A 9,837-nucleotide genomic window follows, 5' to 3' on the forward strand; every position below is an offset into this window, starting at 1 on the left:
GCAAAATTGTAGATTTAGTCAAATAATGAGATAACAAATGAAACGAAAGTGGCAATCTGCCATTGGCCAAAAAAAAAAAATGATAATAAAAAAAGTGGACAATCTATTGGCCCAAAAAAAAAAAGAGGGTGGCAATCTGCTGCATCCGGGTATATTATAGGCAATACATAATGCCCACTCTCTCCCGCAAAACGGTATTATAGAGCGACACCCACGCAAGCCTACAGGGTATACCCGGAGAGACAGGGACAACTCTCCGAAAGCCCGTTTGGATCCTCTCTCTCTCTCTCTCTCTGCGATCTCTTCCCATGTCGCTGGCGACCTGCTGTTCCTAACCTTTGCCGAACGCTTCTCAACGCTATCTCTTCTCTTTTCAATTCCGATCTCTTCAACTCATCCAATAATCTCTTTACAGGGAGGAATTGAGACTTTCGTCTGAATAGTAATAGTCTGTGTTCAGTTATCGCCGATGGCAGCACCACCAGCAAGGGCTCGTGCCGATTACGATTATCTCATTAAGCTTCTCCTTATCGGAGATAGCGGTTAGTTATTGCTTCCCTTTCCCTGGAATCTAATTCGTATACCATTTCTGTTTGCTTGACTAGAAAATGAAGGCAAATGGTTTTTCAAGTTTCCAGATCTTAATGCCGCCTTTACCTTGTTTAGAATTTGGTTCATTATTAGAATTGGTTTTGTAGGGAAAAGGGCTCGGCAATATAGTTGTCCGTGATAGGGGAGCCCTTGTGATTCTTTTGGAGCTTGACTGTTTGAGCTTAGAAGGATAACAGCGGTTTTTCGTTGAAACATTATTTTTATATGGGATAACTAAATTATTATTATGGTAATTTATAGTTTATAATTATAATTATAATCATGAATATCGTTATGTGTTACAGGAAAAGGAAATATGTTTATACGACGGTTAATTTTATCGTTTAAAATTCATACCTTAATGCGTTGTAGTATCTGTACGTTGAAAGTGGAAATGTGTATATTGATTTTTTTGGATAGACAATCTTGAAGGCTTGCTCGTTAAACTTTACTGTATGATTCCTTTTTCACATTTTTGTGATTGCTCGGCTATTCAATCATGATCAACTCATGATCTTATTTGTATACTTTGAGTTTATGTTGTGACCAACAAAACAAGGTATAAAAATGGGTTTCCAAATTTCCCTCCTCGTAATAGTTTTGCTTCCCTTATCTGATAACGGCTTCTTCATGCCGCCGCTTAAAAGCTGGTAATGGGCGACCTTGATGTTGAGATTTATGCATCCTATAGTATGCTCTTTAGGTAGTTTACTTAAATCTATTCACATCTCTAGGACTTCTGAGTTCTGACCAATTGAGATGGTTATATGTGGCCTCTACATAACTTCGAAGGAGTATCTTTCCCCCCTTTTATAAATCTTTGTTGTAGACCTGATAATTCTACTTGGGAGAAGATCAAGATTCATTGTCTATAACAACTTAATTTTATAACTTTTAAATAATTATTAGGTTTTACAGTAGATGAAAAGTGGCTTTTTTGGCCTTATTGCAAAGTCCTGGAAAATATTTTAGGGAAACCATGAAAGTATAGGACACATTGTGAATTGTTTTTGTCATTAATTCTGTGAAAGGTGGAAATATGAAGTTTGATATGCTTCTTTTGCACCCTTTATTTATCAGTAACCTGCTATAGTCTAATCTAGTGGTGATGGGGTTCAGTAACTTGCTACGTTCATTCCTCCTGCAGTGTACCAAAATCAATTCTTTATTGGGCAAAAGGGTATTCAAATTATATAGAGTTGCTAATTATAAAAATTGACCTGCTTTGTTTTAGTTACTTTAGCTTTTGTCCTTGGTTTAAATCACTACAGGTGTCGGGAAGAGTTGTTTGCTATTGCGATTTTCTGATGGTTCCTTTACCACCAGTTTTATCACCACAATTGGGTTAGTATTGACTTTTTGATAGAAACTTCTCTCCCTTCTTTGTTTTGGGTTTTGAAGCAGTTTCTGTTGTTTTAGTGTCTTCATCTTTGAAGCGTGGACACTTGAAAGACACAATTTTATCATTGTCTTACTCATTATGTTTGAACTGTGCATAGCACAAATTTTTTAAAACTATCCTGGCTCTCATCTTGAAAAAAAGTACACATAGACTTCTTAAATTTTACGAAGACATTTATTAAGATTGCTGAAAATTTATCTTTTTTCTCCATAATATGATTTTGAACCCATCATAGGGAGCGATTATTGTCTAAAGTTCATAGGGTTACAAATTGTGTATTTATGTAGTCATTGTCTCAACATTGGAAACCAGATTGTCCGCATGTTCAGCCTCTGTCCATGAAGATACATCTACGCTGTGTTTTTTTTGTTGAAAATGTGAAATGTTATCATGATTTACTTTATGGCAGCATTGATTTTAAGATAAGAACCATTGAACTTGACGGAAAGCGCATTAAGTTGCAAATATGGGATACAGCTGGTCAAGAGCGATTTCGAACAATCACAACAGGTTTTGTGTTTTGTCTTATACAATCATTCAATTTATTTTCCAATACATATGTTTGGTTCCTGCTTAAAAATGTTACTCATTTTTGCAGCTTACTACCGTGGAGCCATGGGCATCTTGCTGGTTTATGATGTTACTGATGAAGCATCTTTCAACAGTACTCTCTTTTTCACTCATTGTTGCATGTCCAAAGCTGTTTTCATAATATTTTAATCAAAAGAAAATCTTTGTTTCAAGGATCACTTTGTGCATATTAGCATTTTCAATTTATTCTCTTAACTTGAGAGTATTATTTGTTTGTTGCCTTCTGTTGGTTATGGCTGATCCATCAATTTTTCTATCTTTTTTCCTTTCATTTATTCTCACTCACTCTCCCTCTCTCATTAACAGTGAATTGATTGGGGGAATAAGGATCTTTCTCATCATTATTTTCTGCCTTTTCTTTTAATTAACGTGTAGTTTACATTTTTTCTAATCAGATGCTTCGAATTGGATTTGCAAAATGGAACAAAGTACTTTTGACATTGTTAACGAGGATGTTTTGATAATATTTCCTTGGTTGTTTTTTTTTCTTTTGAACAAACATTGCTTGGTGTTGTTGAAAGTTCAAATATATTTGGATAATAATTATTCCAAATAAAATATGTGTTTCAAGGAATACGTTTTATACATCAATCTTTTTATATATGTACTCATATTTTAAATATCATTTGTAGCCTTTCATTTTCTACGGCATTTTGGTATAGCTTTTTCCATTTCTTTTCACTCTGTCTTATTAGCATTGAATTAGGTTTAAAAATAGGATCCATCTTTATCTTTGCTTTTTGCCTTTCTTTCAATTCACAATTAGATTACTTTTTGCCATTCAGATATTAGGAATTGGATTCGTAACATTGAACAACATGCTTCTGACAATGTAAACAAGATACTTGTTGGCAACAAGGCTGATATGGACGAAAGTAAAAGGGTATGTACGTTTGGGGTTTCTTTAGCTCACGATAATTACATCTTGGATTGGTTATGCATAAAACTATCAGTAAGAAGCTTATGCATGACTTGCATGGTTGACTCTCCCTGCTCAAACACCCCCCGCCAATTATTATTTTTTATTTTTTGTAAGAGTGTGATCAAGGGTCTTTGTGTCTTAGTGAAATGCTAGATTCTTTTTGTTCATCCAGAAGGTAAACGCTGCAATTTATGGTACTCTAGGACTTCTAACAAAGTAGGATTTTATTTTATTTTTTCTCATGAAAGGATGTTATTTTCTTGTCTAATAAACAAGAAAAGATTTTATTGCAACTGATGAAATTGGGAAAGCTTTCATGAAAAAACATCCAGATAATAAACTAATCTATTTATCGAAGATAATAAACTAATCTAAGCATTTTGTGGGAAGCCAAATTAAATGGCTTAGTTTGTGAGTAATATATATTGGGCTGCGTGATTTAGACTGTTTTTAATTATTTGAATTAAATCTTTTGAATTATTGAGTAGTTTGAATTTGAATTATTTCAAATTAAACTTTAATTGGATAGTAAAGTTAATTCTATGAATATGCTATCGAATCATTGTTTCTTTACATTGTAATGTATTCCATGCAATGCCTGGTCTATTTATCTAGCTATGAATAAAAAGAGAAAGGTGTTAATGATGTGATCTGATGATTTTGACTTGTGGGCTTTACTTTGTTGATGATCATACTTGTCTGGGAAATTGAACATCACTTGTCTAATATCACTTAAGAACCCGAAGCAGGATTTTTCACACTGAGCTCTTGGCAAATTATTAACAAAAGGTCATCGAATAATGAGTGTTGGTTGTATCTGACTGTAAATTTATGCTCTAATTAGTTTTCATTTAATATTGACCCATATGATTCCTTTATATTACTGAAGGCCGTGCCTACCTCCAAGGGTCAAGCTCTTGCTGATGAGTACGGTATCAAATTCTTTGAAACTGTAAGTAGCAGTATGCTTGTTGACGCCTTTCATTGAAAACGTGCAATTCTGTTATATTTATATTGTAAGAACACATGCAGAGTGCTAAGACAAACATGAATGTGGAGGAGGTTTTCTTTTCAATAGCAAGGGATATCAAGCAAAGACTCGCAGAAACAGATTCTAAATCTGAGGTAGGTCTCTAGCCTTTTCCTTTCATTCATTTTCTTTTCAAAAAGTCTTACTCTAGCTGGTGGCCTTGTAGCCTAGTGGCATATAAGCTCTCCTGTAAGTGAGAGGTTGCAGGTTCAATCCTACTTTTAACTTCAGGGTGTTAATGCCTGCCCCTCTAATTCAAAAAGAAAGAAAGAAAGAAGGAAGGAAAGAAAGAAAGAAAAGAAAAGAAGTCTTACTGTGTTAAATGCGTGCATGAATGGGCTTCTCTTTCCTTTGTACCTACCTTGTTTCTTGGAGGACTGACATCATGCCATCGCATACTGGCATGTAAGCTCTCCTACAAGTGAGAGGTTGCGGGGTTTATTCTGTTTGTAACCTCAGGCTGTTAGTGCCTGCCCTTCTAATTCAAAAAATAAAAATAAAAAATAAGTCTTACTGTGTTAAGTGCGTGCATGAATGGGTGTCTCTTTCCTTTGTGCCTAGTTTCTTGGAGGACTAAAATCATGCCACCGCATATTGAGTACAGGTCCCTTCTCTTGTAAGAGAAAAGCATATCGAAGTTATGGGGTTTTTTTCCCCCCAAAATGTTGAGGAATCATTACTTCTTGCTTACTGTTAAATGTTGATGTACTATATTTTACTCTGTGGTGGTTCAGCCTCAAACTATCAAGATTAACCAACCTGATGCTGCTGCTGCTGGTGGTCAAGCCGCGCAAAGGTCAGCATGCTGTAGTTAAAGAGAATCACCATCCACAGTCGTGTTCCCTTATCTGGGTGCTAGAGTTAATTTGATGACACTAAATCTGAGCCCTTGTATTTGTCCCTGTATTTTTCGACTGCAAAGGTGGTGTTTCAATGCTAGTGTTTTATTAGTCTTGCTCTGACTACTTCATTCGCTTCACCTTCCTCTTCCATTTGTAGTATGACTATAAGAAAATATTTTACATAGATTGTGATAGATTACCAGAAAAACTTAATCTATTGCAAGTTCATTCTAAATATTCTTATTTGTCCTTGCTGGGTTTGGAATCTACATGATCAAAGGGTCCAATTTTTTTTTTCCATAAAAAAAAAATCAGTGGCTGATTCTAGTTTTCATTAGCCGAATAGTGCATTCTATGTATAGAAATTCACTGCAGTTGTCGTTTAATATTTGGTAGAAGACTAGTTAACTGTAATGTGGTTACATGAAAGCTTTTGTTGAATGGACGAAGAGAAGGTGGACAGAAGGTAGAGAAGCAGAGGGCTTCGAAGGAGATGAATTGACCATAGATCTCTGAAAGGCATCTAAAGTTGTGTATTTGAAGACATAATATTTTTTAGGGCATAGTCATCATATGTTGCGGGTGTTTTTCTTTTCTTCTTCTTTTTTCTTTTGATGAAAAACGAAACCTAGGCAAGCTAGCCTGTACAACCATGCTAAGTGTTAAAATCCTTGGCCATAACAGCTCGGAAGCTCCTCAGGTTCATTTGTTGAGTCCCTATGCAGTTGCATTACTCTTCCTGTTAAATTGCTGCATAGCCTTGCATGACTACCCTGTAATCAGCATGTTCCACATTCAGAGTTGATTAGTTCCAGTGCTGCAAAGGAATCAGTTTCAATCCACTTTTCAAAAACCTAGTTTCAAAGCTCAGCAGATAATCTATCCCCTTCCTCCATTCTACAAGTGAATCCCAGTAATAAGTTTCCTTGCGAGTTTCTAAGAGCCCTTTGCAAGCGCTTCTCAAATTTTGATGTTACATATAAGATCGTCCTTACCAATTTACATGAACTCCTAAATAAAGGTAATCATAGGATAAATTTAAGAGAATTATCAAGTTTATAAAATTATATAAATAGGATTTTAAGTTTTTAAAACTTTCATAACTCTACTATACTTCCATAAATAAAAAATCAAAGTAATTATGTTTATGAAAGTATAGGATACTAATTTGTATTAAATTATTTGCATTTAAGATGAAAAATAACAAGTAGGAGTGAAATTGGAGGGATGCACTACAATATGTGTACATGCACCACAACTTGTTCTCTTCTGTATTATGTGTTGCGACGCATGGTATTGTATAGAATTTGATAACATTGTGATGTCCACGTGCCTTATTTCTTCGTCCAATATCCAATTGAGATGATTTAAGTGTTTACAAAAAGCTTTTTACATGAACTAGCTAATAGCACAAGTTTTACTCCAGAAAGATTTCACACGAAGGAGTTGAATACACAAACACACTTTTTACACTTTTCATATTATAAGGGTGTCCAAAACTCAACACTTGTATCAAGAGCTACAACTAACACCTAGATCATATTCAACTTGTGCAACACACCATGTGCACATAATAATAACTCTATCTCATTTTCATTCCTCGACCCTTTAATATCAAAAACATAAGGGGAAAGTAAAGCATTACATTTAATCAATATTCATGCATAATGAGCAAATAAATTATTTCTATACTTACACTAGTATTTTAGCGCTCTACAATCAACATATAGCATACACATAAACTCAAGGCCCAAAATGCAACAATCTCAATTATGTAATGAAATAATGCAAGTATAAATTCAAATCATGTCTCTAGTTTGGCAATATCTTAAAATTACAAATAAGTCAAGATGAAATTTAAGGGATTATGATAGAAATGATCAATTCCTAACCTTTAAAGCTTTTCTCTTTTCAACACTCGAGCTAGAGTTTGTGAAATGTTAAGAGAAAGTGATGAGTATAACCACTTAGTAACTAAGGTTCCTCTACTATATATAATTACATATTAATTGATATTTTATAAACAAAGCATATATGAGACATACAATCACATATTCACAACTTCACATATATCTCATGTTTTAATTGTATAAATAATCATATCCACACTTCTTATAAGTAATTTCACAAGGTATATTGCCACAATAATAACAATTATATGATAATGGCACAATCAAATACAATAATGCGCATTGCCACAATAATAATAACCATGTGACAATGGCACAATCAAATACAACAATGCGTATTGTCACAATAATAACAACAATATGACAATAGCACAATCAAATATCATGACTTGTCACAAACTTAACAATCATGTGACATGTTGGATAATATGCATGATGGAATCAACTTTATATCCTCATTATACCTTTCGATTGAAATTATAGGCTATAAATCATACAGGACTATATTCGTGTAAATGGACTACACAAGTTCACTACTTATGAGGAATGACCTGGCCAAAGATCACTACTCTCACTCTTAAAGCATGGCTTCCCCTATTCTCAAATCCCTGGGGTGTTGTAAACACTAAGCTAGTCTCCTCAGGGAACAAGTAGAGACAAGTTAGGTTTGAATTTCTCGATAAACAATAGGACAATCCCCTGAAAAATAATGGGATAATGGCTACCTCCTGATCTCAACAATTGGTAGCCAAGCTAGCTTTCAATTCCAATGATAAATAACCAATACCATGCAAATTTTATCACTACTCTTTCTAGACAAACTCTCGCTACTACAATCATGTAGTGTCTCATGCTCACATATTCATCTGTTTGCAAATCATAATAGCAAGCTTATTTTCAAATATTTAACAAGCTACAACATGTGAGCATCATATGCAAATCCACATCACTCAATCACAATGATCAACACATACCTCCATATGTCATCATTTCATCATACACATATACCATCACAACATCTCATGCATCAAAAACTCATTTCTCATTTTATCATATTCACTCACTTTTCAAATCAAAGCATAATCTTGGATTTCACATCATCACATCAATACACATTTTCATGAATATTTGATTATTCCTTTCAGAATTTAATAGTTACCAGAATTCCATTTGCTCCTTTCAAAAATTGTTTCATGGAAAACATAGTGAATTCCAACATTCAATCTATATGCATAATAATTTGGAATCCAAATCAATTAGCACACAATTACTTAAAATAGGTTTTTCCCGATTAACTCAATTTTTTGAGTGATCAAAAGTTATCCCTTAATAAATGCTTCCAAAGCTTGACCTCAACCTAAGTCAATGCACGAAACAATTAATCTATAATTAATTATTTCAAATGCCATTAATATCATCACTATATAGCTTTACTACTCCATTTCAACACTTTGAAAATCCTAACTTTACTTCCATTCATAGTTCCTTAGACCCATTAGACATAATTACTTGCAACAACTTCCATTGGCCTCATTAATTCCTTTAGGGTCATAAATAGCTATCATTACTCCTCAACAACTATATTTATTGTCCTTTAATTATCAATTTCATCCATAATGATGAGCCTATGCTTAAAGACACATAAAACCATTAATGCTAAGTCTAGAGAACTTAAACAACTCCCATTAACTCCATCTAAATCAATGAGTTCAAACCCACAGCCCTTATGGTCCAAAAATCAACTCCCTACTATAAACTCTAGCTTAAAAATTAGTGTAGAGAGGAAAGGGAAGGATGGAGAAGACTTATCTTAGTGATTAGGAGCTCTAAATCCTCCCAAACTCCTCTTAACCTCGTGCCCTAGCAAAGTATGACTTGTGCTCTTCATTTTCCTTCCTTTTCTCCTTTTTATTTCAAACTCTAAACATTTTATCAAAAATTTTGACCATGTGCTGCCGTACACGCAACCTGTGCCGCAGTAGATGGCACAAGGAAGGACTTCTTCCTATTATGTAATGCGTTGTGGCTTATGCATCATATGCTATGATGTGTGGTGCAACAAGGTGACCCTGGAGTTGTCTTTCCCTTCATAGTCCAGATGGCCCTATTTTGTTCTAAAATTGATCCTTAAGTTGTAACCATATGCCAAAAAGGCATATTAGCCCTCTCTAACTGTAACGTTCTCACTCCACTAAACACAATTAAGAAATAAAACTCATGGTAATTAGAGAATTTGCTCAAAAAGTGATTACCAAGGTTTAATCTAAAAGTATGGGATCCTAATTTTTCTAAGTAGAAACAAGTTAAAATCGATCAAAATCTATTATATCAGAGTAAAAATATGTTTTGGAAGCATGAGATATCTCAGAAGAGTGAAAGAAGTCGAAAATGGTTGAAAAACAAAATATGTGCTATGATTCAGAGCCATAGGTCGCGGCTCGTGCATGCTGTGTCATGGTGTGATGCTCTCTATGCCACGTACCGTGGTGTGTTGCACGAAATTTTACTAGTTATGCTGTTATATGACAGTAAAATTGGGGAAACTTTTG

The 9,837-nt window shown here is 34.4% G+C and overlaps 1 protein-coding gene across 1 annotated transcript; it reads left to right on the forward strand.

Moving 5' to 3' along the window:
* Positions 1-200: 200 nt before the first annotated feature.
* Positions 201-5,615, forward strand: LOC129312836 (ras-related protein RABE1c-like). Its single transcript, XM_054955586.1, has 8 exons — positions 201-542; positions 1,863-1,935; positions 2,403-2,503; positions 2,592-2,657; positions 3,370-3,467; positions 4,396-4,458; positions 4,539-4,631; positions 5,271-5,615. The coding sequence occupies exons 1-8, from the start codon at positions 470-472 to the stop codon at positions 5,349-5,351; spliced, it is 648 nt and encodes a 215-aa protein (XP_054811561.1). The 5' UTR covers positions 201-469; the 3' UTR covers positions 5,352-5,615.
* Positions 5,616-9,837: the final 4,222 nt, after the last annotated feature.

The sequence above is a fragment of the Prosopis cineraria genome, unplaced genomic scaffold, assembly GCF_029017545.1.
Source record: "Prosopis cineraria cultivar Desert tree isolate PC_DT_omini unplaced genomic scaffold, ASM2901754v1 PC1, whole genome shotgun sequence".
Taxonomy (NCBI): domain Eukaryota; kingdom Viridiplantae; phylum Streptophyta; class Magnoliopsida; order Fabales; family Fabaceae; genus Prosopis; species Prosopis cineraria.

Excerpts from the sequence above, each read along its gene's own strand:
- LOC129312836 (XM_054955586.1), top strand. The coding sequence starts at position 470 with ATGGCAGCACCACCAGCAAGGGCTCGTGCCGATTACGATTATCTCATT. Across the intron at positions 1,936-2,402 it reads AGTTTTATCACCACAATTGG|CATTGATTTTAAGATAAGAA; the intron begins GTTAGTATTGAC and ends ACTTTATGGCAG. Across the intron at positions 2,658-3,369 it reads TGATGAAGCATCTTTCAACA|ATATTAGGAATTGGATTCGT; the intron begins GTACTCTCTTTT and ends TTTGCCATTCAG.